Raw genomic sequence first — 27941 nt, 5'->3', positions numbered from 1 at the left:
AGACTCCACGGCACAGACGCGGGCTTTATTACCACATTTCTAGCGAGCATCGGCCCGCAGCGTTACCGCGGAGGAAAGGGTTCTGGCGAAGTTAGGGTTAATTCCGGCTCGCAACTGGCGAAGGCGACTGTGGCAGCCCAGTGCCGGGGGCGGGGTCACAGGGCCATTTCCAGCACCTAAGGGCGGAAAAACTTCAAGACTTCCGACGGGGGCCGAGCCCCTCCGCGGTCCTCGCACACACCGGAAGGGAATTGGGCTCTGGGTCAGACCGCCTCCTTCTGAAAGGGACGAAACAGCCTCCTTTTGCATAAGGCCTGCAGAAAAGACTTCCGCCCACTCCCAAGATGGCCGCCAGCAGCGGTTCGGAGATTCGGGATGTGGGACAGAAGGTCACTGGGAGGGGGCGGGGCCTCCTCTCCCCAAGTTCCGGTTCCACCAGGACTGAAGGAAGCGCGTCCAGCTGGGGCTTTGTCGCATCTGCGCCGCTGTGCCCGCGCTGTTCGGGCGAGGAAGTCCCTTCGGGGTGGGAGGAGGAAAGGGTTATGTGAATTAGCTTATCCTGGCACCTCGAGCCTGGCCCCTCCGCTTCCGGAATCCCACCGCCAAGTGAGATCACGGGGGAGATAAAGACAATAGTGCCAGCAGGCCCTGTACCGAGATCCCAGACCCTCCATGCCGGGGGCGGGAAGAGAGGATGCCTAGGACCCTGTAAGCGCCAGAGCTGGAGATCTGGCACCTGGAAGATGGGACCGTAATTCGAAAATTAAAGAAGGGGTTCCGAAATTGAGGTCCAGGAACCCGGATATCCGAAAGAGGTCGGTCAGGAGCACAGATGCCAGCATGCCCCGCGCTCAAAGGATTTGGGGAACCCAGGAGCCTGGGCCTTCTGGAGCGGGGTCTGAGTTATAGATCCCGAAATGCCCTGGGACTCGGGAAAGGACAGGCTGGAGGGAGGAGTCCCGAGACCGCAAATCCCGACATGCAGTGGGACTCGAATGGGACAGCCCAGTGGGAGGAGCCCCGGGAGTATAGGTCCCGGCATGCTCCGGGACTACGGTGCCTTGTGCGCCCCGGCCGGAGCTCACCTTGAAGGAGCCGTGGAACTCGTCGCTCATCCTCCGGAGCTCGCGGCCATATCGCTGTGCAGCCCAGAGGTTGGGGGGCGCCGAGCTCGAGCGGCCCCGGAAGGGGCTGGGCTCCTCCTCCTCCATCCCTTCTTCATCCTCCGTCCCCGCGGAGTAGAAGCTGTGGCGACTCCGGGTCTCCACAGCCCCAGTGCCTGCAGAGAAGGTCAGGGGGTGGGGACGACGTGAATCTCAACTCCTCTGTGGCCCCAGCTCTGCCGAAGCCCTCAGCATTAGCTCCGTCGGCCCGCTGTGGTCTTTGCGTGCACATCACTCTACCTCTCAGAGCCCCAGTTCCCTCCTAAGGGAAACTCATGGGGCTTTTGTGAAGATTCGAATTAACTTCTCACTAATCCCACAAATCTTAATTGAGCCCCAATAATGGGCCAGGCCCTTAGTGTATAAAATGATTTTCCTCTGTGCCTGGCACAAAATAAGGGCATAAGAACTAGTAGTTAGAGCTGCGAGTGCATGATGCTGGGGCTTCCCAGCAACCCCCTGGGCCGGTAGCTCTTTCCTCAGCCCCATTCCCCCGCAGAGGAAGCCAGTCCCCTGGATGAGGAGGTCGCCCCAGCCAGGCGACCTGCAGCTGACCTGCTGGGGTCCATTTGTTTCACTGCTGTGGCCTACAGGAGACCTTAGGCCCCCAGAGAACAAGAGCCTGTCAGCAGCGTGTCTGTACCTCTCACAACACCCACTTTGGAGAAATTGTCCAGAAAGGTCTGTTGACTTTAGGTAATACTTAGGGAGCACTTGCTGTGTGCTAGTAGGCCCTGGGCATTACTTCATTATCCTCCTAACCATCCTGGGAGGTGAGTACTAACATTGCTTCCACTTTGCAGATGAGAAGACAGAGGCTTAAGAGAGGTTAAGACTTGCGCAGGGTCCCACAGCTGTGAAGCTCTGAGGCTAGAAGTCCCTAGAGGTTTGTTGGAATCCAGAGTCCAGTGATTATCCATTGAGCTACACTTCTTCCCTTGTCCAGCTGCCCTTCAACTCCCTGCACCTGTGCCCTCACCTCTCTGTGGGGATAAACGTAGTCCTTACTACCAGTGACTGCATAAGGGTCACATAAAGAGCTGGAAAGTGCTAAGCTGAAAGGGCGTGGTGGATCATTATGCAAAGAGGTGTGTCCTGAGTTTGACCGAGGTAGGTACTGTGTGCCATCTCCCGAACTCCTGCCAACCCCACCCCCATACGCAGTCCAGCAAAGACCTAGAACACTCCCAGGAGCAAAATCCAGAACTAAGTATAGAGTGAAAGACAGGCATGGAAGAAGTGCAGGGGGCCAGCGTCCACAGGGAGGCGTTTTGGAGAAACTAAGATCTAGACCCGGTCTTGAAACCAGGGGTAACTGTCTCATCCCCTCCCAAAAGGCCTGTGGGTCAGCTCCAGGGCTGCTGGGCCTCCAAGGGTCCCATCTCCAGACACATGGCTGAGAAAGCCAAAAAGGGAAGAGGGGGCTGGATCCAGAAAGGCCTAGGCTAAGCGGGTGGTTGGAGCTCCTGGGCGTCACCAAAGCCTGAGGTCAGGTAGGTAGGGAGACCATAAAGCCTTTGAGGAGTGAGTTGGCAGTGGGGAACGGGCAGCTAAATCAGCAGCTGGGATTGGGCGTGGGGGCTAAGGAGCTGAGAGCAGCAAGACCCCTGATGAGAATAGGCCCATCTGCAGAGCGCTGACCAGTTCCGTGAGGCGTGGGCAGCAGGGCCGGGGTCCCCACCACCACCTTCCTGCTTTGTGACCTGGGACCTTTTCTTTAATCCCTTGGGGCCTCAGTGTAGTCCTCTGTGAAATGGACCCCAGACCCCAGGACCTCCACGAGAACAAATGACACAGGGAGAGCACCCAGTTCTGCATTTTTCATGTCCTGCAGGCTCCCAGCTTCCCAGTGAAGCAGAGGCCAAGTTCTCCCTATTTCACACATGAGGAAGTAGAAGCACAGAGAGGTTAGGAACTTGCCCAGGGTCGCACAGCTGGTACACCCTGCCCGGTCACTTAAATGCTTAGGAAACATCAGCTATTATTTTCTTTTACCAGCACTAAGAATACACACACCTCCACACTTGACAGATGCAAGGCCCAAGGGTCAGAAGATGAGTGATTGGCAGGGGGGCACTGCACCCTCGCCTAGGAATCAGAGCAAGCAGAAGAGCACTCGCTGTGTCAGGTTGGAAGTGTGCTTCGTGTGTATCAATTCCTTACGTCCTCATCACATCCTATGAAGGAGGTTACTCCCTGTCTCCATTTTACAGAGGAGAAAACTAAGGCACAGAGAGGGTAAGTAACATGCCCAAGGTCACACAGCTAGTAGATGGCAGAGCTGGGATTCCAACCCAACCAGTCTGGCTCCTGTGCCTGTGTGCTTAACTCTCATGCCCCCGGCTCCCGCCAGCAGCACCACGGGCCACCTTGGGGCCTCAGGCCTGGGAAGGCACCCCTGGTCCTCCTGTAAGTGCCAGCTCCACCAGCGGCCGACCCTAAGGAGTGGGGATTTTTACCAAAGCCGTGGATTTAGCAGCGCCAAGCCAGCCATTGTCACAATGACACTCCTGAGTGTAAGCTCAACATTTAAGTGTCCTTCTGTTTACTAGAAAAAAATCTGAGGGATTTTCTGTGAACTCCCAGGGGGAAGTGGATATGCCCCTCCCACCCTATGCATCCAACCTTCAATCAGCTCTCACCCCTACATGCCCCGGGGCACGGCAGAGGTGGCCTCTCCCAGTTTGGGGAAGGTAAGGGTGAGAGATGGGCGTGGCTCCTGTCTGGTTGTGAGCATGGGTGGGTACCCAGGCCTGCCCACTCACACCATCCTTCCAGAGAGCCTGCCTGGGGCTGGGGTGGGGAATTGGGAGGGGCCTAGGGCTGGAGGTGCCCCGAGGCCCACCACCAGGCTTTAAGTTCTTTACCCATTGGGCTTCTGGGTACGTGCATGGGGCTGGACACATCCATGTTCATGCTTCTGTGAGCATCCTTGCACACTTCATTAAAACAGTGATGTTCCAGACAGTTTGAGGCAGTGAGGCTTTGCCATCAGGCAGGGCTGGGTTTGGATCCTGCTCTACCACACGTGGGTGGTGCACTTACTGTTCGCCCCCAGCAGGAGAGCAGCGTGGCACTCCTCCCTGAGCAGGTGCGCTGCCTGTCGTGTCTTGGCCGAGGCTTCCTGTGTCCCCAAAGCCGTTTGGGGTACAAAAGCCCCTTACCGTCCTGTAGAGAACATACCCCCACCTTGCTCAGAGCTGAGGAAATCAGAAAACACTAAAGCAGAGGCTGGCAAATGTTTTCTGTAAAGGGCCACATAGTAAATATTTTGGGCATTGCAGGCCACACAGTCTCTGTCACAACTACTCAACATTGCAGTCATAGCTTGAAAGAAGCCAGAAACAATATATACATGGCTGTGCATTGCTGTATTCCACCAAAATTGTATTTGGGACACTGAAATAAAATATTATTCTTCTTTGGGACTTCCCCGGTGGCACAGTGATTAAGAATCCGCCTGCCAATGCAGGGGACATGGGTTCGAGCCCTGGTCCGGGAAGATCCCACATGCCGCGGAGCGGCTGGGCCCGTGAGCCATGGCCGCTGAGCCTGCGCATCCGGAGCCTGTGCTCCGCAACGGGAGAGACAACAGTGAGAGGCCCGTGTACCACAAAAAAACAAAAAAAAAAGAAAAGAAAAAATTGAAGTGTAGTCGATTTACAATGATGTGTTAGTTTCAGGTATACAGCAAAGTGATTCAGTTATACATACATATACATATATATATTCCTGTTCAGATTCTTTTCCATTATAGGTTATTAATCCCTGATCGGGGAACTAAGATCGCACAAGCTGAGCGTGGTACGGCCAAAAAGAAAAAAATATCCCCAAATCCTAATTTATCCCTTCCCACCTCCTTTCCCCTTTGGTAACCGTAAGTTTGTTTTCTATGTCTGTGAGTCTATTTCTGTTTTGTAAGTAAGTTCATTTGTATCATTTTTTTTTAGTTTCACATATAAGTGATATCATGTGATATTTTCTTTCTCTGACTTCACTTACTATGGTGAAGTACGAACCCGTGTCCCCTGCATCGGCAGGCGGACTCTCAACCACTGCGCCACCAGGGAAGCCCACACTTCAATTTTTTAAAAAGGAAAAACAAAGAAAACTGAGGCAGAGTGAGTTAAGTAACCTGCTCAAGCTCGAGCTACCAGTAGAGGGGAGAGCTGAGCTTGACCCCTGCAGTCTGGCCCAGGGCCCGGCACTGGGCTGCTTCTCCCACTGCATGTCCTTCCTCCCCTCTCCATCATCCACGCACCAGCCGCCCCAGGCACCAGGCTATGCAATGGAGCTGTCACAGCACACAAGGTGGCCACAGGCCCGCCCTGGGGACACACGCCGTCCACTACAGCAGGGGTGTGGGGGCAGGGATTATGAAGAGTGACAGGACCCTGCCCATCTGGAGGGGGCAGTGGCCCTGTGGCTCTGGCAGGTCGCTGGCACTTGCGGATCTTTTATGGAAAAATCACTTGCTTTTTAGACATCGAAAACTAAGTCCAAAGTTTAAGGATGGGCATCCCTGGAGGCGCAGTGGTTAAGAATCCACCTGCCAATGCAGGGGACACAGGTTCGAGCCCTGGTCAGGGAAGATCCCACATGCCGCGGAGCAACTAAGCCCATGAGCCACAACTACTGAACCTGCGCTCTAGATCCCGTGAGCCACAACTACTGAGCCCACGAGCCACAACTACTGAATCCCACGCCTAGAGCCCATGCTTCACAGTAAGAGAAGAAGCCACTGTAATGAGAAGCCTGCGCACCGCAACGAAGAGTAGCCCCCGCTCGCTGCAACTAGAGAAAGCCTGCGCGCAGCAACAGACTCAATGCTGCCAAAAATTAATTAATTAAAAAAGAAAAGTTTAAGGAATCCAGTGCAGTCCTCTTACATGGTGGCTATTTTCTCCCCTGCAGGCCTCCTCATGGCTGGACCTGGAGCTGGGATAGGCATCCCCTTGGCTTATTGCTGCTTCAGACCATTCTCACTCCTTCCTCCACAAATCTAGTTTCTTGGGCTGTGCCACCCTTCCCACTCCGGGCCTCAAGCACCCACCGCCCACAGGGTGGGCCCCTTGTGGGTGCAGGAGATTACTGGAGCTCCCTGCCGTTCTCTCCCCAGCCACTCCCTTAGCCGCTCGTGTCTTCATTCATTCATGGCACCGAAGTGGTCCTTCCCAGCTCCCTGCCTTGGCACCCCAACTCTAATGATGCTGGGACTCCTCACACTTGGCCAGCCTACACTGCACACGAGCTAAGCCCCCAGCCACCTCTCTCACTGGGCTGAGACCAGCACAGGTCTGGTTAAGGCCAACTCCCTGCCAGTTCCCACAGGCAGCCGACTGGCCAGTGGGGCTGGAGGAAAGCACAGCCGTGCCACCTCAGTTCAAATTCATGGTCACGAGACCCAGTGGCACCCTAGATGTTGCCCAGCACACCTTCCACACTCCATCCTCTAGGCCAAGACAACCACTTCAAACCTGCTCCTCTCTCCCCATCAGCCCCCATCCCTCTCCCAACCCTCACTCCTGGCTCAAGACCTGGCTTCCTTTTACCAAGAAAATGGAAGCACCCATGAGAGAGACTTCTACTAGTTCCCATGAGGTATCTCCCCCTGCCCTCCACCGCTCTTAGCTGAGCCGCCCCTCCCCTGCACACCAGACTGCTCTCTCCTACTCAGGGACACCTCTCCAGCAAGCTTCCCTTCTCTTCTGCATCCTCCAGTATTTTCCTCGCTCCTGGATTACTCCATCAGCTTACAAACATGCTCTTTTGGGAATTCCCTGGTGGTCCAGTGGTTAAGACTCCATGCTTCCACTGCAGGGGGCATGGGTTCCATCCCTGGTTGGGGAACTAAGATCCCACAAGCCGCGCAGCATGGGCCCCCCACCACCAAATGCTCTTTTCATTTCCCTTTCTATCATAAAAGACATAATAAAACAACCCTTCCTTGACCCTCCTTGGGCCTTCAGCTGCCACCCGCTCCTCTGTTCCTCTTTGCCAGAGCTCAGCTGCCGAGAGGGGGTGGGCTCCCCTTTCTACCTCCAACCCTCTTCCTATCATCCCTCCCCACTTGCCACCCAAGCTGCACTGGCCCTGTGTCGAGTCCAGTGCTCTACTCACAGTCCTCCTCCAGCAGCCCTGGAAGGAGCCTCACGGGTTCAGCTCGCCCTCTCCTTACCAGACCGCTCCCTCCTTCTCAGACCCCAGTGCTGACTCCTCCTCTCCTGCTGCCCTCTGCAGACTGGATCCCCAGGCTCAGTCCAGCTCCTCCCCTGTCTACACTGGTTCCCAGGGCCCACAGAACACTACATCAGCGACTGCCAACTTCTACAGGTATCTATCCCTACTAGAAGTCTCCACCTGCATGCCCAAAAGGCACCTCTAACCTGCTCTGGCCCAAACAGGGCTCCTGATCTCACCCCACGCCGTCTCAGTTCCATCTCAGTTAAGAGCGACTCCATCCTTCCAGGTGCCCAGGCCAGATCCCTTGCAGCCATCTTCTCTGTGCCTCATACCCCACAACTGTCTGCCAGCAAATCCTGCCAGCTGTACCTTCAAGAGAAACCCAGAGTCCAGCTGCTTACCACTTCCACCACCACCAGCCTGGCACAGATCACCATCCTCCCCTGTGGCACCGCCCCTGCCTCTGCCCAATGCAGACCCGGCTCAACACAGGGGCCCTGGTGATTCTCTCGAGGTCCAAATAAGATCAAAGCCCTCTAGGTTTTCACTCAAAGTGAAAGCCAGAGTCCTCACCTGGGCCTTCAAGGCCCTGTCCATCGGCCCCTCCCCCTCCCTTAACTCTCCAACCTCCCTCCCCTCACTGGCCTGAACTGTGTCCTGACCTCAGGGCCTTTGCATGTGCCCTTCCCTCCGCCTGCAGGTCTCTGCCTGCATCTGTCTTCCCAGAGACCTCTGCCTGGCTCACCCCTCAATGATTCTAGCCTTTGCTGAAATGTTGCTTCTTACCAAGGCCCACCCTGACCACCTCAGTTAAAATCACTCCCCCGGCCCCCCAGTACTCTGGATTCCAATGAGAAAGTCAAGAGTGTGTCATGTAGTGCATCATCTTCTAACGCATTATATCACTCACTGCTTTGTTTCTTTGTTTATGGTTTGTCTCCCTCCACCTACTAGAATGTGGGCAACCACAAGGGCAAGGGTTTCTCTCTTCTGGTCACTGATGAACCCCTGGCAGCTGGAACATACATTCAGCACTTGACACAGAAGATGGGAAGGGACAGCCGGGTGGGGGGCGGGGGCAGAAAGCTGTTTCAAGCAGAAAAACAGCAAGTGCAAAAATCTGGAAGTTGGGCTTCCCTGGTGGCGCAGTGGTTGAGAGTCCGCCTGCCGATGCGGGGGACGCGGGTTTGTGCCCCGGTCCGGGAAGATCCCACATGCCGCGGAGCGGCTGGGCCCATGAGCCATGGCCGCTGAGCCTGCGCGTCCGGAGCCTGTGTTCTACAACGGGAGATGCCATAACAGTGAGAGGCCCGCGTACCACAAAAAAAAAAAAAAAAAAAATCTGGAAGTTAAAGAAAACCTGCGGAGTTCAGTGTGACAGACAGTGGGGTAGGGAGGGTTTTTTGTTTTGTTTTGTATTAGAGATTATATCCCTGACTAATAACTGAATACCAACCTTTTTGTTTGTTTGTTTCTTTTTTTTTTGGCTGCGCCGCATGGCTTGCAGGATCCTAGTTCCCTGACCAGGGATTGAACCCGGGTCCTAGGTAGTGACAGCACTGAGTCCTAACCAATGGACTGCCAGGGAATTCCCTGGGGAGGGGGTCTTAATAAGCCTTCCTGCTCCTGAAAATGGGAGGGCGTCAATTCGGCTTCCACAGGTGAGGGACATGAGTTTTGTTTTCAGAAGAGCTCTGTGGTTGTTCCAGGTGCCAAGGCTTGTGCTGGCCACTGGGGAGGTGGGGACTACTGAGAAATGGCCACTGCCCTCCAGGGCCCATCCTTCCATCTCAGCGCTGGGTCCCCCTCAGTAGATGTGGAGGACAGCCGATGCTTCCCCAGCCCCACACAGACCCGCTGCCTGGTAGGGCTGTCTGCCTCTTGGGGTCACCTGGCCCTGGCAACTGGCAAGGACAACCCGCGTGTGAGCCACAGGGCTGGAAAGAACATAGCTGGGGCTGGAAGGCTGGATCCCGGGATCTCAGGGAAAGTGCTAGCCTGGGGCAGGGCACCACCAAGTCTTCTAGCCCCAAGGAAATGCCAAGCAAGTGTGACCTAAGTTGCCTCTCAGTGATTCTGTCCTGGCCCTAAGCTAAGAGCTGCGTACTTTGACCACTTACCAAGCACCAGCTCTATAATTGCTTCTTAGGTATTCCTAATCATCCCCACAGCACTACGTTGGTGGTGACTAATTGCTCTGTTTTACCGAGGAGGAAGCTGAGGTGCAGAGAGGTTAGGGACTTGCTCAAAGCCACGCAGTGAGTGTGGATGTGGCTGGGGTGCAGGGAGCTACTGGGCTGGAGGCCAGGTGGTTGTTTTTGGGGCAGGGGTGCCTACCTCCATGGTGGCTGCTGCTGGCTGGCTGCCCCTGCTGGTGACCAGCTTCCCCCAGGAGGCCTGGGGCCGTTTGCTGGTGCTTGCTGGGACCTGGGGGCCTGTCCCCTGTGGGGCTGGGGCCCAGGCCCCTATCTGCAGGGCTGGAGTCTTCCTGCTCACTCTGCTCAAACTCTGGGATCTGGAACATGCTCTGGGCTGCGGGGGTAAGATGGTAGGTGGTTAGGGCACAGCTGGGGCTAACGGGGGCCGGCGGTGGGGGGGGGGCGCAGGCATCCCTGGCTCCCTCTCCCACCTCAGAACCCCAGGTCCACCCTGCCTCCCAGGCCCCCATCTGTCCGTTGAGTCTGGCACAGCAGGAAGCTCAACCTACCCACCCAGGATCTAAATCTCTCAGAGCCCTGGGGCGGTACGGCAGCCCCAGGCCCCTACCCAGGCCTCGGCCAGACCCGCCCGTGGTGACGGCCCACAGGTCTCACCCCAAGCCCGATCTCGAGGCCCCTGACCCGGGCCCGCCGCGTCCCTCTAGCACCGAGGGAGCCCGGCCCTAGTTGCCTGGGCAACGGGAACTGTCACCGACACGGCCCAATCAGCTCTCGAAATGTCACTAACTGGCCAGCAGGCGAGGCTACTAACGGCCCGGGCCCCGCCCACCACCTTCCTCCTGGGTACCTTCTACGTCTCCGGATGCTCAGCTCCCGACTTCCTTATGCCTTGGGCGTGTGTGGGAGCAGATGAGGGGTTCTTTGGAGTCCCCATCTGGGGGCCAGCTCCTGCTGACGAGTCCTTCAGGCCCTCTGGGCCTTAATTCCCACCCCTGTATAATGGGGATAATGACACCTCCCTCAGGAGTCGGTGATCCTTGTAAACTGAGTGGTGATTACTGTGGGTGAAGGCACTTTGCAAAGCCTTAATTGAAGCTCAGCCGTCGGATGCAACTGTTGTTGTCACTGCTCCGTCAGAACCGGGTGGCCGGCTCGGGAAGTCCCCCTCCCTTCTTCCCGCGGTGGAAACCTCGCACCGCCCGCATCAGGGGCGCCACTCCCCGCGCCAACTCGGGAGCACTCGAGATAAGAGAGGGAGCCTCCGCCCTGGCAGGATGACTGCCCCGGCGCAGAAGGGACAGGGGCCCCTGTAAGGGTGACCATAGGACTCGCGGAGCCTCGCGCCTGGCAGACGGCGGGCCAGGTGAGCGGGAATCGCCGCCGGCCAGGGAGTGCGCGGGCCGGCTAGCGCGGGCTGCGGGGCCAGGCGGGATAAAGCCCGGGGGCGGGCCCCGGAGGCCATCTTGGCTGAGGGCGGAAGTTTCGTTCAGAGACCGGGTGAAGGGAAGTCGTTACCGCCCCGGGTCGGGCGGCATGATCTCGATTTGAGGATGGGGAAGAGAAGTATGGGAACTGCCGGCCCCCCAAAGAAGCAAGGGCAGCTGGCCCCGGGCAGTGCCCACCCGGGCACTGGCCGGACGCGGCGCAGCCCGAGCGTCACGGTCGCTCGCCGCCTCTTGTAACCCCTGACGCCCGCCGGCGGCGCAAGTCGCGCCAATTCTCGAACGGTTCCGCGCCGGGCGCGGCGCGGTTCTGCGTAGCAGGGGCCAGACTCTGAGCAATTTGCGTAGCGAACGGCGGCCGCGCAGGCGCAGGAGGGGGCGGAGCAGCGGGAGCCGGGGAGCCGGAGCCCCGCGTCCCAGCGACCGGAGCCGGCTACCCATCGGCGGCCTGAGGACCCGGCGTCGGCCTCCTCCCGCCCCCCGCGGCTGGGGAGTAGACGCAGTGGGGGGTGGGGTGGGGGCAGCGTCCGGAATCCCGAGAACGGAAGGCAGAGGCCCTCCCCATCCGGATTGTTGGAGGGGAAAGAGTCCCCCAGTTTGGGGAGGGGGAGAGCCAGGCGTTGAGCGTCCCCAGCAGCGGCCGCTACCCTGAGCAGACTGGCGTTGGCCGGCTCTCCCCCTCCTGCCAGGACGACTCCAGCGACCAAGACCAGGGACCCCTCTTCTTCAGACTCTGCACCTCCACCCCTCTCCCCACCCCCGGCTCTGAGGCTGGCCCAGAGAGCAGTGCTCCCATCCCCCTCTGCCCTGGAGAGGAAAGGCTGTCCTTCCACACCCCTGAGTGAGGGGCCCAGGTTGCCTGTGCCCCGCAAAGGCAAGGGTCCCTCTATTCAGGGGGGGAGGGCCTGGCCAGCCACAACTTCTTTCCCCCTGAGCTCCCCATCTCTGTCTCTGCACCCTACAACTCCCACCCCTCCGTATTTATTTCCCTGGCCCCCTGCCAACCCCTCCATCTCTGTCTCCGGGATTCAGGCCTCCCTCCCTGACATGGAGAGTAACCTGTCTGGCCTGGTGCCTGCTGCTGGGCTGGTGCCTGCGCTGCCGCCCGCCGTGACCCTGGGGCTGACTGCGGCCTACACCACTCTGTACGCCCTGCTCTTCTTCTCCGTCTATGCCCAGCTCTGGCTGGTGCTCCTGTATGGGCACAAGCGTCTCAGCTATCAGACGGTGTTCCTGGCACTCTGTCTGCTCTGGGCTGCCTTGCGTACCACCCTCTTCTCCTTCTACTTTCGAGATACACCCCGAGCCAACCGTCTGGGGCCACTGCCCTTCTGGCTTCTCTACTGCTGTCCTGTCTGCCTCCAGTTCTTCACACTGACGCTTATGAACCTCTACTTTGCCCAGGTAACCATGGTGACGGGTGGGGGCGGGCAATGGGGTGGCAAGCCCCAAGGGCCCCAAAGAATGATGGGCATCTCTGCTCCCAGGTGGTGTTCAAGGCCAAGGCAAAGCGTCGGCCAGAGATGAGCCGAGGCTTGTAAGTACTCGGGACACTGGTGGGTTCAGCCTCCAGGTCAGGGGCAGGGAGAAGCCCGGTGTCCATTCCTTCCTCCCTGGTAGGTCTGAGGCGAGGACAACCCAGAATATTTGTGAAAAGCTTGGAAGAGTTAGGCATCTGGTGCAGATGGCTCAGCAGGGGCATTGCATATGTGAAGGACAACTATAATAGAAACAGTTGACATACTGTGAAGGGAGAGGGTACCAATGTCATCCATGATGGAGGAAGAGTTGGAGGCTCCAGCCCTTGGAAACTCCAAAGCCAAAGGGCACTTCTGGGTGACCTTGGGCAGTGATACTCTTGTCATTTGTATAACATCTCACAGTTTATTAAGAGCTTTCACAAACATCTTTAATTTTTACAACTTACCTGTGAAGCTGTTATTAGCCCCATTTGAGAGGCGACGACACTGAGGCCCAGCAAGGTAAAGCAACATGTTCATGATCACACACCTCGCAGGAGGCACAGCCAGGGCTTAAACCCAGATTCCTGACTCCCAATCCAGTGCTCTTTCTGCTGTACCACAGCCGTCAGTCATCTTCTGACCCCTTTAGCTTCAGTTTCCTCATCTGTAAAACTAGAGGAGCAGGGTTCAGACTGGATGACCTGAGGTTCTGATGGACACCGGGGTCTCCTGGGAGAGGCTGGGTGGTTGGGGAGCGCCAAGGGTGGTCTTCTGGGGCTGACCGTGTTGTGGGCCGCAGGCTGGCTGTCCGAGGGGCCTTCGTGGGGGCCTCGCTGCTCTTTCTGCTGGTGAATGTGCTGTGTGCAGTGCTGTCCCGCCGGCGCCGGGCACAGCCCTGGGCCCTCCTGCTGGTGCGCGTCCTGGTGAGCGACTCCCTGTTTGTTATCTGCGCACTCTCTCTTGCCGCCTGCCTCTGCCTTGTCGCCCGGCGGGCTCCCTCCACCAGCATCTACCTGGAGGCCAAGGTAGGGCCACAAGGGCTGATGCCTGAGTGTCCTGTGGGGTGTTTGGGGTCTTCAGAGTAGAGAGAAAGCCGGAGCCTACCCTCCCTAAGGATCCTCTGTTGTCATCTGTGCCAGGGGACCAGCGTGTGCCAGGCAGCTGCGATGGGTGGCGCCATGGTTCTGCTCTATGCCAGCCGGGCCTGCTACAACCTGGCGGCCCTGGCCTTGGCCCCCCGGAGCCGGCTGGACGCCTTCGATTATGACTGGTACAACGTCTCTGATCAGGTGGGCATTCGGCACGTCTGCCGCCTCCTCAGTAGCTGTGGCTCTTGGCCCCAAGCTGGCCTGGGCCCTGTCTGGGTGCCCCATTGGCACGACTGCAGGTTGGCACAGCCCCTGCCTCCCCACAGGCGGACCTGGTGAACGACCTGGGGAACAAAGGCTACCTGGTGTTTGGCCTCATCCTCTTTGTGTGGGAGCTGCTGCCCACCACCCTGCTGGTGGGCTTCTTCCGGGTGCACCGGCCCCCGCAGGACCTGGTGAGGGCCAGTGGAGAGGGGCGGCACTGGGGGTACCTGGGCTGGGTTCTGGGGGTTGGGGGAGGGCAGTGGGGGGCAGGAGGAAGCATCAATGGCGGCTCCCTCCCCCAGAGCACCAGCCGCATCCTCAACGGGCAGGTCTTTGGCTCCCGTTCCTACTTCTTCGACCGGGCACACTGCGAGGATGAGGGCTGCTCTTGGGAGCACAGCCGGGGTGAGAGCACCAGGTAGGAGTCCCGGTTCCACCTCAGGAGCCCTGGGCTCCCGGGTTGCCCCACTGAGCCATGGGGACCTACAGCTGGGCCTTCCCACACCCCCACCCGTGCCACGATCTGTACCAGGTGAGGTCCCCTGTGGTTTGCTATTGCTGAAGCCTCCACCTCTCCCTCCAAGATGAAGTTTGCCATAGTCAGAGAGGTCTGGGTCACTGGGCTCTTCCAGGTGTCTCTCCCTCCCCCAACTCTTGCGACTGTGGTCCTAGTGACTGCCGTGGGACTGAGCCTGTTTCTCTGCCTGCAGCATGTCAGGCAGCCTAGGCTCCAGCAGCTGGTACGGTGCCATCGGGCGGGAGCCAGGCTGGTGCGGGGGCAGCCAGACGCGGACCACTCCTCTGCTCTTCTCCCAGGTTCTGGGACCAGGCAGCCACCATCACAGTCTCTACTCTACCCCACAGACGTGATCCCCCTTCATCTCCCCGCAGAACACCCAGACCCCAGTCCCTCCCACCCCAGACCCCTGTGCCAAGTTCATCTGCCGCTTCTTGCCCGGGATCCCGGGGGCTGTGGCTGCCTCTTTCCCAGGCCGGCTCCTTGCTACTCCTGTTGTAGTGAGCTTGTGCTGTCCCCGAGGATGGGGGGCATGGCCCTGGCTGCCAGAGGCTCATAGCAGCCTGGCATGATCTACCACCTCTGCTTCCACACCAGAGCCAGCTACCTCTCCTGCGCCTGCCACTCAATAAACAGTGTGTGCCCCGAGTCTATTCACTGTCTGTCAGTTGTCTGCTTGTGTTTCTCACACCGTTGCCTGTTTGGTCTAAGGCCGATCAGACACCGGCCCTTGAGGGGGGCTGCTGGGCTGGGCAGGGGCCATTTATCTCCCCCGAGGCTGGTGGGTGAGGAGACGGAGGAGCCTGCAGTCTGAGGGGAAGAGAGACCAGAAGAGAGACCACTCCAGTCCCCTCGCCGCTTGAATAATTTCTATTCTTTCCTCAAGATCTTCAAATTTCACCTCCTTTATGAAGCCTACCATCTCCAGGTCAGGGAACTGTGTCCCCCCCTCCCGGGTCCCTTGGCACAGTGATTGCATGGCTCCTATGCCTGTTACCCTTAGTGGGTAGGGATTTCTAGAGACCCTGTTTCCCTGTCATTATGCCCAACCTGGCCTTCAGGTCCAGGAGTTAGTCCAAGGCCTGCGGAGGAGGAGCTGGCCAGTAACCAAGCAGCCCCCATCTCCCTAGCAGGTGTGGATTTGGCCAGATGGTTGGTCTGCCCCGACACAGCCTGCCTGGTGGTCCTGGGGGGCCCCTTCCCTGACTGTCCCTAATAGTGCAGCCACTGCCCTCTGTAGTCACAGCCCTTACAGATGTCATCTGTCCCTCGGCCGGGAGTCATTTATCAGAGGGTCTGTCTCCTGCCCATGTGTGTGGCCAATTGTTCCAGCTCCTGGGAGTTCCTGGGGCCTAGCACGGAGCCTGTCTTGAAACCCTTCACCTGGGGCTCTCGTAAGCAGCAGGCCGCATCTGAGACTCAGAGAGTCGGCTCAAAACTGGACCAACACTTTTTGTTGAAAGGAAAATTGCCAACATTTGTAGGGCACTTAGTTGTGAGTGCCAGGCTCTGTTTCCAGCATTTACAAATGCCAACCACTTTAATGCTCAGAACAGCAGCCTGAGGGGAGAGTCATCCCTTTTCTTTTCTGTAAGTGGGGACTGGGAGGTGGGGAGAGTTCGGTAACCTGTCTAGGCCCCCTACTGGTAGAGGATGGCCAGCCTTAGAGCCCATGCTTAAAACCACCCACGTGAAGGCTGAGGCCCCCAGGCAAGAGGAGGGTCTTTGGCAAGATCCGAGTTGTAAAGAAATGGGTAAGAGCAGAGAGGAGATGAGTTCCAGGACCTGCCAGGGCCCTGCTGTTCAGACAGTGGGGGAGGGAGTGCTGGCACCAGCTCCTGGCTGGGGGATGGGCATGGAAGTGAGGAACAAAAGATGGGGATGCAGGAGGTGCCCCACCTTGATTTCCCAGAGCTTGGTCCCAACCCTACCTCGGCCAATTACAGGTTGCCCCAGGGGATCCCCCACCCCTTTGTCCCCTGGGGTCTCCTCCCTCATGAGTGCAGAGCCCAAGGGCCAGGCTGTCCCTCGGGGCGGGGAGCTGAGGGCCCTTCCCACCTGGTAGTGGGCCTGGAAGATGCTGGGAGATTAGAGTGGAGCCTGTCCGAAGAGGTGAGCCGGCTGATGTCCAAGTTGGGGCCGTGCCGCTGGCCACGCTGGCTGGCCAACAGGGCAGAACCAGGGCCCCGGTCTGAGACTCCAGGCCTGACCCAACGGCGACCCCTCCCGGGCTCCTCTGCCACTCATCTCCCGGGACCGGCCAGGATTGGGGGGCTGGGCAGCCGCAGGTAAGGGTCTGCGGAGAGCTGCGCCGGAGGCGAGGGCGAGGCACAGCAGAGGGAAGCGCGGCGCTGGAGGGGTTAAATGAGGGAGGAGGGGGGCTTCTGGCGGCGGGAGGGGGTCCCAGCACCGGCGGCCGCCCGCTCCGCCCCTGCCGCTGCCGCTGCCGCCGCCTCCGCGGCCCAGCCGGCAGGCACCGGCGAGGCCGTGCCGGAGCCCGGGCCGCAGCCGCAGCCGCAGCCGCAGCGGGGCAGACAGTGAGTGTGGGGCGGAGAGGGCGGGCGCGCTGGCGCGGAGAGGGAGTGCGGGGCGGCGAAGGGCGCCGGCCGGGCTCCGGGGCTGGGGCGCGCAGGGGGCGACCGGCCGGCAGAGGCGCCCACCTCCCCGTTCGTGGGCGCCTCTGGGAGTTCTGCGGCCGCGCATCCAGCCGCCGCCCGTCACGCTCCGAGGCGTCGGCGTGAAGACGCGGGGAGGCCGTGGGAGCGAGTGGCGGGGGTGCGGTGTCTGGGCAGTGGGCGCTGCGCGGTGGCCCCGCGGTCTGGGTATGTGTGTATGTGAGTGTGTGCACACAAGTGTGTGGGCCTCTGGGGGCCTTGGCCCGGCGCGCGCGGCCCTGAGCGTCCGGTGTGCCCGAGAGGCCGGGGAGTGTGCAGGTGGAGTGTGTGTGTGCGTGCAGCCCGGGCAGAGGCGCCGCCTGGAGCCGCAGGGTGGAGCGTGGGCGCGCGGGTCTTTGTGCCCGCGTGTGTGCGCGAGGGCGCCGCCCCCCTCTGTCCCGGGGGCTGACAGCTGTCCAGGGGATGCTGCACTGGTCCGGCCCTGGTCGCCCCCACCGCGCTGCTTCCCGGAACCCAGTACCCTCCCTTCCCCTCCGCCCTGCCTCGCCTCTGCGCAGCGATCCAGACCCGCCCCAGGGTTCCTCGAAAGCCCAGCGGGGCGCTGGAGGACCCTGGAGGCTCCCCGCCCGGTCCATCGCGTCTAGAAGAGGAGCGAGGAGAGTTAGGGGGGGAGGGAGAAACCGCGAAGATGCTGCCGCAGCCTCAGCGGACGAGCCGGGACCCGCCACCCCCGTCCCCGCCCTGCACAGTCCTCTGTGCCCACTCAGCCTCCAGCTGGAAGGCGGGTTCCCCAGGCCCCCTCCACGCCCCCAGCATTTCCTCGCTCGTCCTGCCTCTCCCTCGGCAGGCTCGGTCTCTCTTTCCCCCTTCCACTCCTTCCCGGTGCCCTCTTATCTTCTCACACCCTGGAGTCCCTGGACAGGGGCTGAGGGCCGGGCAGTGGAGGTAAGGGGGAGGACAGAGGTGGGGGGACTGGGTGTGTCCTGGTACCAAGTGTCCGGCCAGAGGGATGTGAGGAGAAAGACGTCTGTGGGTAGTAGGGCTGGGGGCTCCAAGACCATTGGGTGTGTAGGGGTTGGAGGAGGGTGTAGGGGTGTCAGGTCAGGTTATTGATCCCAGCATCCCTGGTTCTGCCCACAGTGACTGCAGCTCCCCAGGAGCCCCCTGCCCGGCCTCCCCAGACGGGCCGTGGAATTGGCCGGGCCTCTGGGCGCGCCATGCGCAGCACCACACTACTGGCACTGTTGGCTGTGGTCCTGCTCTACTTGGTGTCCGGTGCCCTGGTGTTCCAGGCCCTGGAACAGCCCCATGAGCAGCAGGCCCAAAGGGAGCTGGGGGAGGTCCGAGAGAAGTTCCTGAGGGCCCATCCATGTGTGAGCGACCAGGACCTGGGGCTCTTCATCAAGGTGCGTGGGTGGGGGAGAGCTCCTTCAGCAGTCACCCGTGACCCCCTGACACTAGCTGCATGCCACTGGGACCCTGTGCTGGAGAGCTGCTTCCAGACCCGCACCCCTGAAGGCAGGGTGCCGCTGGGGGGTGCAGGGCAGAGGCTGGGATCCAGGTCTCTGTGTTTTCAATATGGCGGCCAGGGCGGCATTTGTTTTCCTTGCTGTGCCTGGCATTGGGTTATCTTCCTAAAATGGCTCCTTCCGTGTGTGATAGTGGTTGAATGAAGGAACGCATGAAGGAAGAAATGAATACATGGCTGTAGCAGATGAGATATGTTACATTTTCTCAGGTCTAACTCACTGGTTTAGGGTTGCCAGATGAAGTCTGGAACACTCAGTTAAATGTAAATTTCAGCTAAAGAATGAATACTTTTAAAATATAAATATGTCCCGTGCAGTATTTTTATTTGCTAAATCTGGCAACCCTACACTAGTTCCTATGCTTCTTTGAAGTCACAGATGCCTCAGAGAAACCCAAGAACACTGTGAACACTTCCCCACCCGCTACCTCCAGAAAAGTGCACATATAAACATGTACTGATGATTTCGGAGGATTTCAGGATCCCCCAAGCTGGTCCATGCCATCATGGATGCCAGGTTGAGCACATCTTCCCACCAGGACACCTGCTTATGATGCGGAGGCTAGAGGGAGGGCGAGTCAGGGATGGGTCAACTTTGGACCAATGACTAAAGAAAGTGTGGGTTGCAGCCTTCTGGGCTACTGTCAGGCACGCACCTCTGCTGCACTGTCTCTGATTTCTGAGCCACTGTCATATTAAAAAAAAATAAAGTAACATTTAACTTTAATACATTCATGTTTATTATTTTATTGAAAGGCACCCCTATTTCCTGCCCCTTCTTTTGGAGGGAGGAGCCATCAACATGGAGCCTCGGTGTTCCAGCTGATTCCCAAGGTGGCAGGACCTGGAGCAGAGATGAGGATGGGGTGGGTCCAGGACACAGGCAGCTTGACATTGTCTCTGACACCTCCAGAATGCCCAGCAAAGCTCCGAGAGGCCTGGGTAGGAGAGGGCCTGGCCAGACCACAGGGCAGGAGGAGGGAGGGAATCTGACCTATTTTATCTTCACAAAGGAATTCCTTTTTTCCTGGATTAAAAAAAAAAAAAAAAAAAGATGACGAAGAAGAAGAAGAAGAAAAGGAAGGGCAGAACCAAGCAAGGAGGGCAACAGCTGCTTTATTTCTCTTCCATAAATAGTCATGCAGCAATTATGCACCTACTGTGTGCTAGGTGCTGTGCTGTACACCATAGGGTGAGCAGGGAAATTGATATTGGGGTGGAACAGATGCAGGCTCTACCCTAGAGGATGTTACATCTAGGTGAAGGGACAAATCCATGGAAAGTTCACTGTAGGATTTAGTAGAAAAGGAGCTTTCATGACTTCCTTCTTTGTTGAATGCCTGTTGTATGCTGGGCCCCGGGCTAGGTGCTGGGGGCAAGGAGGGAGATGCCAGGGGCCTTTGGGAAGAGCTGGTAATTGAAATGAAGCAGGTGAGATGGCTAGAATTTAGGGATGTGTGATTGGGTTGAAAGAGACTCCCAGGCAGAGGAACAGCATGGGCAAAGGCGTGGAGGCTGGAAAGCTCAGAGTGTTTTGCAGTTCTTGGATTTAACAGATGCCTAGTCATTTGAAGCAAAAATTAGAACACACAGAATGACAAAGGATTTTTTTCCCCTAAGTAGTGAATTTCTTGGAAAAGTGTTGCAGAATAAAATTAAACCACTTTTAATCATACCTTTCACTTCTTGGCTGTATTAAACAATTATTTCAGGAAATGGAATCATCTCAGAAAATCGGGGGAAAAGGTCACTGTAACTTGAATTCCAAAATGGGGGTCCCAGGAGTGAAGACTGGGGAAAGGGAGGGTGGGACCGGACTGAGAAGGGGCTTACAGGCTGGGCTGGGGAGTTTGGACTCTACTCTGCAGATAGCAGGGAACAACGGAGATTCTGGGCCGTCACTTTAGGAAGATTAATTTGGAATGTGTCTTGCTAATGAGGTCTTGCAGTCAGAGAGAAAGAAGGTGGTTTCTGCCCTCCCTCACACCACTTGTGTCTTAGCTCTGTGCTCCTTGGGGAAGGGCCCCTCTGCACCCCCTCCTCTATATGCTCTGACCTCCATCACTTACGGCAGGCACTCTCAAAACACAGACTCCGCCTCCGAGGGAGAGGCAGACTGGTTGGCAAGAGGGGCAGACACATGGCCATTTCATTAATTTAATCATGTTTATTGATCACCTACTATGTAGCACAGGGTTTGGTTTGGACTTCAGCAGGGTGGGCAGGGGTTTGTGTATCCATGACCCTCCTAAAACTGGATGCAAAATTTATTGGTATGTGAACCTTCCTGGAGGGAGGGTCCCTAACTTTCATCAGATTTTCGAAGGCAAGGGACTCAAACTCAGCTTCCAAAGGGGCGGTGGGACTGGTGGGGTCTGTGGAAAGCTGGAACTCACTGGGCATGATCTCTACATGGGGACTAATTTCACAAACACACAGTGCTTGCTTTGATGTGAGTGCTTTAACTTTTCACAATAACTCTACGAGGTAGGTACTATTATCACCATCCCCAAATGATAGATGCAGAAATTGATGCTCAACTTCACCTAGCACCAAGATTTGAACCCAGGCAGTCTGGTCCCAGAGTCTGTGCTCCTGACCACTGTAAAACTGGAAATCTGTTATATGAAATTAAGGGGCCGATAATTCAAATGTCTCTAAAACAATGTGTTGGTCAAACAAAATTGGGCTCTCCAGTTTGCAATGTCTGCTGTAAGGGATTGCCTTCAGGGAGACCAGAGGGCAGGGGAGAGGTGGGAGGGGTAAGGAGGGAAACACCTTGGAGACTGGATGGCCAGGGGGTTGGCTAGGACGGGAGGGAAGGACTGAGGTTCCTCCTTCTGCATCTTGTCCTGCAGGAGGTGGCTGATGCCCTGGGAGGGGGTGCAAACCCTGACACCAACTCAACCAGGAACAGCAACCACTCAGCCTGGGACCTGGGCAGCGCCTTCTTTTTCTCAGGCACCATCATCACCACCATCGGTGGGGGAGGGGACTGGTCATGGGAGGGGGCACGGGGTGCTGGGCTTTCTCACAGGCGAAGGCGCAGGGGGAGGTAGGGGGGTGCCAGGCAACCCCTAGAGCTGCTGCACGACCCCTCTGCCCAGGCTATGGCAACGCGGCCCTGCGCACAGATGCTGGCCGCCTCTTCTGCATCTTTTACGCACTGGTGGGGATCCCGCTGTTCGGGATACTGCTGGCAGGGGTCGGGGACCGGCTGGGCTCCTCCCTACGCCGCGGCATTGGTCACATCGAAGCCATCTTCCTGGTGAGCTGCTCCACACCCTGCGCGCCCTTGCGTTGTGCTCGGGATACACTTCCCTACATACCCACCCGGCACGTGAGCGGGGGGCGCCTGAATCGCGCGAACCTCGGACACGGGCTCCCAGAAGAGGGTTGTGGGGTGTGAGAGTTGGAGGTTTTGGTGACTCCTCGGCCCTGCCTACTGCCCTCCCTGCAGAAGTGGCAGGTGCCACCAGAACTGGTGCGAATTCTATCGGCGGTGCTCTTTCTGCTGATCGGCTGCCTGCTCTTCGTTCTCACGCCCACGTTCGTTTTCTGCTATGTGGAGGGCTGGAGCAAGCTGGAGGCCATCTACTTCGTCGTGGTGACGCTCACCACGGTGGGCTTCGGGGACTATGTGGCCGGTGAGGCCACTTTCTTGGGTTGCACTTCCCTACCCATTTTATTCCTGCCCAGGGGCTCTGCAATCTTGCCTCTCCCTCCAGGTTCCACAGGGCGCTTGTGCGCTCACACGTGCTTGCTCCAATCCCTACATCCACTCACTGAATGCACCCTCACATTTTTCCAGGGATGCACCAACACCTCATGCCCACTTACACCCCACGCGTGCTCACACATATTAAGTGACCCCTTCACACGTGCCACATTCTTGTACACGTGCACCCCTCACACATGCTCACATTCTTGCACGTGAGCACCCCACTTACTCTTCTCTTGCACACCTTCAAGTCACTCCCACTCATCTTCTTGCATCCATTCGCGCACTCTAGCCCACACCCACTGTCCTGGGGAGGGCGGATCCTCTCAACGAGTTGGGAAGAGGGGCAGTGAACCAGAGACTCACAGGCTCAAGGCGTGTCTCACAATCAACTTCTTTCTGCCCTCCCCGTGGCGTCCCAGGAGCCAGCCCCAACCAGAACTCTGCAGCCTACCAGCCGCTGGTGTGGTTCTGGATTCTACTCGGCCTGGCCTACTTCGCTTCAGTGCTCACCACCATCGGGAACTGGCTGCGAGTAGTGTCCCGCCGCACTCGGGCAGAGGTAGGCGCCCCTGCGTCGACACCGCGCCTGCGCCCTGGCGCTGCTGCGCTGCTCACCAGCAGCAGGTTGACTAGTCTGCCTCCCTTCCAGAGTGTGGGCTCCCCAAGGCAGGGACTGAGGGAGCCCCAGTGCGCACCGGCCGGGAACAAAGCGATAAACTCTGACAGGTTTGCAGGTGACTCCATCTCTACTCTCATGGATAAGGTTACCAGATTTAGCAAATAAAGATAAAGGAAGCCCGGTTGATGTGAATTTTGGATAAGTTGCAAATAATATTTGAGTATAAATGTCCCAAATATTGCATGGGACATACTTACACTAAAATTTTATTTGTTGTTGTATTTTTATTTATTGTTCTAAATATTTTGTAGCCCCACTCCTTGCTCCCGGCCGTGGAGAGGGGGGAGGCGCAAAGGTCTCTGGGGGCACGGGAGGGAGAGCTGAAATAAAGTCCGGTCGGTCCTTTCTTCTGGAGAAAAGGGCACTTCCGCGCAGATGGAGGAGGGGAGAGCATGTGGCTGGGTGATGAGCTTTTCCCTCCTCCGGCCTTTTCCCACTCCTGAGGCAGGAAGACGAGGCGGAAAAGAGGGGCAATGCCTGACTGGTGAAGGGGCAGGCTCCCGGGGTTGCGGAGACGGTCGAGGAGCCCCGGTCGAGGACTGCCTTTCCTCCCCGCGCAGATGGGCGGCCTCACGGCGCAGGCTGCCAGCTGGACCGGCACGGTGACCGCGCGGGTGACCCAGCGAGTCGGGCCCACGGCACCACCGCCGCCGGAGAAGGAGCGGCCACCCCTGCTTCCACCGCCGTGCCCAGCGCAGCCCGCCAGCAGACCCCTATCCCCTGCGGCCCCGGAGAAGACCGAGCCACCCTCTCCGCCCACGCCGCCCACCCCGCCCACGGCCTCCGCGCTGGACTACCCCAGCGAGAATCTGGCCTTCATCGACGAGTCCTCGGACACGCAGAGCGAGCGCGGCTGCGCACTGCCCCGCGCTCCACGGGGCAGCCGCCGCCCCCTCAACACCCCCAGGAAGCCCGCGCGGCCCCGCGGCCCGGGGCGCCCCCGGGACAAAGGCGTGCCCGCGTAGGGGCAAGACCCCTGCCCGGGCCTCTCCAAGGGCTCCGTTCTTGCTCTCTCCCCGGCATGCTCTGCTTGTTTAACCAAAGAGCCCTCTCTCGACCGACCTGGCTGAAACCTGGGGAGGAGGCTACGGCTTGCTTGTCTGCCACTCTCTGCTCCTGGCCCCCTCCTCACTTCATCCATTTCCAGAACCCCAAGGCTTTCTGTCTCGTTGTCCGTCTGGGCCTGTCCCTCACAACATCTCACGACTGTGCCTCAAAGCCTGCATCAATAAACGAAAACAGTCTGCATCGCTGCGGGCGTGGAGCTCCGGGGACGCGAGAGGGTGTGCGAGTGCTTGCGTCGTCGGGCCACCTCCGGGGCAAGTCAGGCCCCCCCCCCCACGACCCCCAGGCCGAACCCTCCCCCCCACCACCACCCGAACCATCGGTCAAGGCGTGGCACTCTTGTCTGTGCTTGGACCGGTGTCTCTGCCTGGAGGTTAAGGATAGGGTCTGGCATGGGGATCTGCCAAGATGGGCGGTGCGTCCATCCTCAGTACAGCTATGGGGGCAGGGATGGGGAGACATAACGGCATCTAGTGTGGAGGGCTGTAGCTTGAACCTTCCCCGCGCGAGACCCCCATCGCCATTCTGGACGGGACCCTGCCCCTCCCCCTTCCTGGAGCGTGACCCCCTCCGCCTCGCCCCGAGGCCTTTGGCGACTGGGTCCGTTGGGGCGGAGCCATGGAGGAAAAGCCTTTCAAAGTAAGAACTCTTCCTGGTCCTCCTCACCCTGTCAGCCCCCAGACTCATCCTAGGTCCACCCTGGGCCCCTCCCTGGCTATCCTCTCACTCAGCCCTGGCTCAGGGCAGCTCCCAACCATCACCCCCTCCCCATCCCCACCCCGGCAACTGAGTCTCGGCCCTGGATGGGCTCAGGATCCTCCCCCACCCCCAGCCTGCTCTTCCTTTCCTCCCCAATTCCCCACGACCCTTGGCTTCCCTCGGTGTATGTGGCCCACAGGCGTTGGCCAAGTCTTTGGGCCACCGTGGCTCAGGCAAGTCGAGCCCGCACGACATTCGGAATCTGTGCACCACGGCCACGCAGTCGCAGCCGAAGCTGAATGTACCGCTGCCTACTGTCCGTGAGGACTCGGAACTGGAGGGCAGCAGCGTAGGCAGCAAGACTTGCTGGTCTTACAACCAGAAGGCTGGCCACGACTCGGACCGTGGCTGGGAAGAATCGGATGACGGAGAGGACAAGGGCAGCTTCAAGCCAGAGGAGCTGGACGAGCACGCCTTGATGGAGCTGGAGATGCGCCGCGGCAGCTCCCTGGGAGGCCCTTTAGAGGAGGACGATTCCAAGACCGACGACGGTCAGTGTGGCTTCAATGGGCTGTGGGCGCCCACAGGGCAGGGGGATGGCCAGGGCCTCAGTTTCTATTGCTGTAAAATGGGGGAAAACTGTGGGACCCAAGTTTCTAGGATTCCCTGGAAGGGGCGCCAACGCTAATCTTCCACGCTTTAAATCAACCAGACCTTCTAGGAATGCCCCCTACCGGGCAGGCGTCGTACAAAGTCCTGGGGTCATAGAGACGAGCAGGAAAATGCGCAAAGGCAGCGCGGTAGGACCTGTGTTTTTAATGGAATCACCCGGATAGTTGAAAGGAGGGAGTTAATGCCTTTTCTGTGGATTTGCGCTGCTTGAGGAGGTGACTGTCTTTCATTCATTAAGTCATTGGTTACAATTTTTAAGTATTTACTTCCTACTTTGCGCTGTGCGCTGATTGGGACATGCCTCCCTTTCTCCTCACCACCTCTGCTCTCCAGCCCTTCATCAGGGAATTGGAACATATAACAATATAACAACTGCCATTTGTTGAGCACTTGCTGTTGTGCCAGGCACTGGGCTTCCCTTGCATGATCGCCTTTAAACTTCACAACCTCCATATGGCGCCATTCTTATTATCCCATTGTACAGATGAAGAACTTGAGGGTCAGAAAGTCAGTCACTGGCCTTAAGTCTCACAAAGTGGGGCAGTCATAACTGGAACCTCAGAGGGTGGGACAACAAAGCCCAGGCTTTAAACCACTGTCCCATCCTGTTTCCCACTATAGTGGCACCTGGAGCTGGTCTCTGAAGGCCCCCCACCCCGGCCAACATGCCTACCCATACATCCCCTCTGCTCCAGGGAAGTCTCAGCAGTCTGCAGATGACTGATCCCTTTTTTCTCTTCTCCCAGAAAAGTCTTCTTCAGTGTCATCGCTCAATATCTCGAAGCACACACCCCATCGAGCCTACTGGGTGGAGCAGCAGAGCAGGGTTGGAGGCACCCAAGGAGACTGGGGAGTTTAGTGGGGGGGTGGGGGATGGGCAAGTTGGGGGTTTCAGGGGTGAGAGGGTGGGGGGGCTTTGCAGGGTGGAGGGGCAGGCAGGTCGGTTGAGGGTCTTGGGCCTGGAGGGGGCAGGTGGGGCATTTCAGCTGTGGGCAGAGCTGGGGTCCCTTGTACATCTGAGTCTCTTGCTGCCTCTCCAGCTGCCCCTGCCCCTGACTGAACTCATGGAGAATGAAGCCCTGGAAATCCTCACCAAAGCCCTCCGGAGTGAGCCTCCCCACTCCCCATCCCCCCAGCTCCCACACGAGACCTTGGGGGATTTGCCAGGGCTTCGGCCTGTGGGAGTGGGGTTTCAGGATGTGTCTGCCTTGTCAGATCCCCTTACCACTCACAAATATTCCAGAAGCCCCAAGAAAAGTAAAAAGTTAGGAGACTGGGCACAGGGAGACCCAATGGGGACAGCATGGGGTGACCGTCAAGGGCCTGGGCTCTAGCCTCAGTGCAGCCCCTCTCAACCTGATGTAGGTTTTCTAAGGCTATTTCTTCACTTGCCCATGGGGGATGACAGCCTTTCTGTGGCCTTGGCCCCTCCCTGGTTGCTGTGAGGAGCCTTTGGACAGTGGATTGAGTAAACTTCCTTTGATTTGCCCTGCTTAGTTTATGAATGTGGGGGTGGGGTGGGGAGGGCTAATGGCTGAGACTGGGTGGTCGAAGCGGTGTCCCAAAAGCTGCCTGCTCCCAGTGCCCTAATTCAGGCCGGCAACATCTTCTCTAAACTTGCCTTCCTCATCCATCCTCCACTCCAACACCCCCATCCTACTCTGAATCCCCCATCTGTTTGGAGCACAGGTCTATGACTTGACCATTCGAAACAAACAAAACAGGCAGGTCCCAGTACCCTGGAGATCCAAAGTTCCCCAAAGAACAAAGACCAGCTCCTGGGGGAGGCCATGCCCCTGCTCACTGCCCTGAGTTGGGTTCTGCCATCCAGGTTACCGATCGGAGATCGGCCGGGACCACTTCCTGACCAAGCAGCTGCAGCGATACATCGAGGGGCTCAAGAGGCGCCGGAACAAGAGGCTGCAAGTCATGGTGATCTGAGAGCACCGCCTCGGGCTCGAGTGACCGCCCGACTCCAGCCCTGGTCCCAGATCCAAGCCCGACCCTGTCCATGTGGATTTTGAGCCTTAGAGAAATAAAAGCGTCTTCTGTACATGGTCCGTGAGTCAATGCGTGGCTGCCCGCGTGAGGCGGACGCACGTGGCCCCGCCTTTCCCTGTGACCTTCACTCGGTCACCGCAGTGACCTTGAGCGTTCTCGGTTCGGGCCCTATCGGCTCCGCCTTCCCGGGACTCGAAATCCAGGACTTCTTGCATGCATTAGGTCTGCTTCTCCCACTCCGGGTTCAGCAGCTTTGTGGGGATATTGGGTGAGAGGTCCAAGTGCCCCGATTGTGTTATCCTGGGGGAAGGCGGAAAAGGGAAAGGGACAGCACCTCCTATCTAATTTGGGCGTGCTAGGCTCCGCCCCTCATGCATATGCAGATACCCTACCCCCCCTCCCGCGCGCTGGTCCCGCCCTCTCATCTACATATGTATATCATCTCCCGGACCCTCAGAGGCGGCTGCTGAACTACCTCTCGCATTTCCCTTGCGCACAGAGCACCCCGCCTCCTTCTTTACGTAAGAACGCTCCTGGCCCCACCCCCTCCCGTAGCCTCTCCGCGTCTCCTCTGGCCACGCCCTCTCAGCGGCCGCATACGCAAGCAAGTACGCCGCTGCGGCTCGGCGGCGGCTGGGCGAGGCCTTCATGAAGGCCGGCCCGCTGGCTTCGCCGGCTC

At 58.4% G+C, this 27941-nt stretch overlaps 4 protein-coding genes and 1 long non-coding RNA gene across 15 annotated transcripts; 4 read left to right on the top strand and 1 right to left on the bottom strand.

Annotated features, from left to right (window-relative positions):
- Window positions 1-10: 10 nt before the first annotated feature.
- Window positions 11-10489, bottom strand: BAD (BCL2 associated agonist of cell death). Of its 5 annotated transcripts, none has more exons than XM_067748575.1 (4): window positions 10353-10489; window positions 9684-9878; window positions 1086-1279; window positions 11-516 (listed from the first exon to the last, which is right to left on the bottom strand). In XM_067748575.1, the coding sequence occupies exons 2-4, from the start codon at window positions 9868-9870 to the stop codon at window positions 391-393; spliced, it is 507 nt and encodes a 168-aa protein (XP_067604676.1). In that variant the 5' UTR covers window positions 9871-9878; window positions 10353-10489; the 3' UTR covers window positions 11-390. The 5 variants fall into 5 exon arrangements, with proteins under 5 accessions (XP_067604676.1, XP_067604671.1, XP_067604675.1 ...); XM_067748570.1 differs by lacking the exon at window positions 10353-10489 and adding an exon at window positions 10160-10271; XM_067748574.1 differs by lacking the exon at window positions 10353-10489 and adding an exon at window positions 10113-10217.
- On the top strand, window positions 1154-6879 carry LOC137230049 (uncharacterized). Of its 3 annotated transcripts, XR_010945983.1 has the most exons (4): window positions 1154-1290; window positions 1967-2273; window positions 3195-3401; window positions 5647-6879. It is a non-coding gene; the product is annotated as an uncharacterized lncRNA (long non-coding RNA). The 3 variants fall into 3 exon arrangements; XR_010945982.1 differs by lacking the exon at window positions 1967-2273 and having other exon boundaries at window positions 1161-1290; XR_010945984.1 differs by lacking the exon at window positions 1967-2273 and having other exon boundaries at window positions 1167-1290; window positions 3162-3401.
- Window positions 10490-10730: 241 nt separating the features above from the next.
- On the top strand, window positions 10731-14700 carry GPR137 (G protein-coupled receptor 137). 3 transcript variants are annotated; one of them, XM_067748567.1, is made up of 8 exons: window positions 10731-10868; window positions 11980-12351; window positions 12435-12484; window positions 13210-13435; window positions 13550-13699; window positions 13825-13953; window positions 14065-14180; window positions 14473-14700. In XM_067748567.1, exons 2-8 carry the CDS (start codon window positions 11995-11997, stop codon window positions 14630-14632), a joined length of 1188 nt encoding a protein of 395 aa, XP_067604668.1. In that variant the 5' UTR covers window positions 10731-10868; window positions 11980-11994; the 3' UTR covers window positions 14633-14700. The 3 variants fall into 3 exon arrangements, with proteins under 3 accessions (XP_067604668.1, XP_067604670.1, XP_067604669.1); XM_067748569.1 differs by lacking the exon at window positions 10731-10868 and having other exon boundaries at window positions 10888-12351; window positions 14065-14167; XM_067748568.1 differs by lacking the exon at window positions 10731-10868 and having other exon boundaries at window positions 10890-12351; window positions 13210-13333.
- A 2018-nt stretch (window positions 14701-16718) lies between these two features.
- KCNK4 (potassium two pore domain channel subfamily K member 4) lies at window positions 16719-23929 on the top strand. Its single transcript, XM_067748558.1, has 7 exons — window positions 16719-16816; window positions 18035-18300; window positions 21281-21404; window positions 21530-21690; window positions 21883-22069; window positions 22566-22705; window positions 23386-23929. Coding segments are annotated over exons 1-7 (1284 nt in total). The 5' UTR covers window positions 16719-16815; the 3' UTR covers window positions 23791-23929.
- A 447-nt stretch (window positions 23930-24376) lies between these two features.
- Window positions 24377-27316, top strand: CATSPERZ (catsper channel auxiliary subunit zeta). 3 transcript variants are annotated; one of them, XM_067748560.1, is made up of 5 exons: window positions 24377-24529; window positions 24789-25140; window positions 26008-26087; window positions 26302-26368; window positions 27093-27316. In XM_067748560.1, exons 1-5 carry the CDS (start codon window positions 24509-24511, stop codon window positions 27200-27202), a joined length of 630 nt encoding a protein of 209 aa, XP_067604661.1. In that variant the 5' UTR covers window positions 24377-24508; the 3' UTR covers window positions 27203-27316. The 3 variants fall into 3 exon arrangements, with proteins under 3 accessions (XP_067604661.1, XP_067604662.1, XP_067604660.1); XM_067748561.1 differs by lacking the exon at window positions 27093-27316 and adding an exon at window positions 26627-27084; XM_067748559.1 differs by lacking the exon at window positions 27093-27316 and having other exon boundaries at window positions 26302-27084.
- Window positions 27317-27941: the final 625 nt, after the last annotated feature.

Source organism: Pseudorca crassidens, chromosome 9 (genome assembly GCF_039906515.1).
Source record: "Pseudorca crassidens isolate mPseCra1 chromosome 9, mPseCra1.hap1, whole genome shotgun sequence".
In the NCBI taxonomy this organism is placed as follows: Eukaryota; Metazoa; Chordata; class Mammalia; order Artiodactyla; family Delphinidae; genus Pseudorca; species Pseudorca crassidens.
This window is presented reverse-complemented; position numbering and strand designations above follow the sequence as displayed.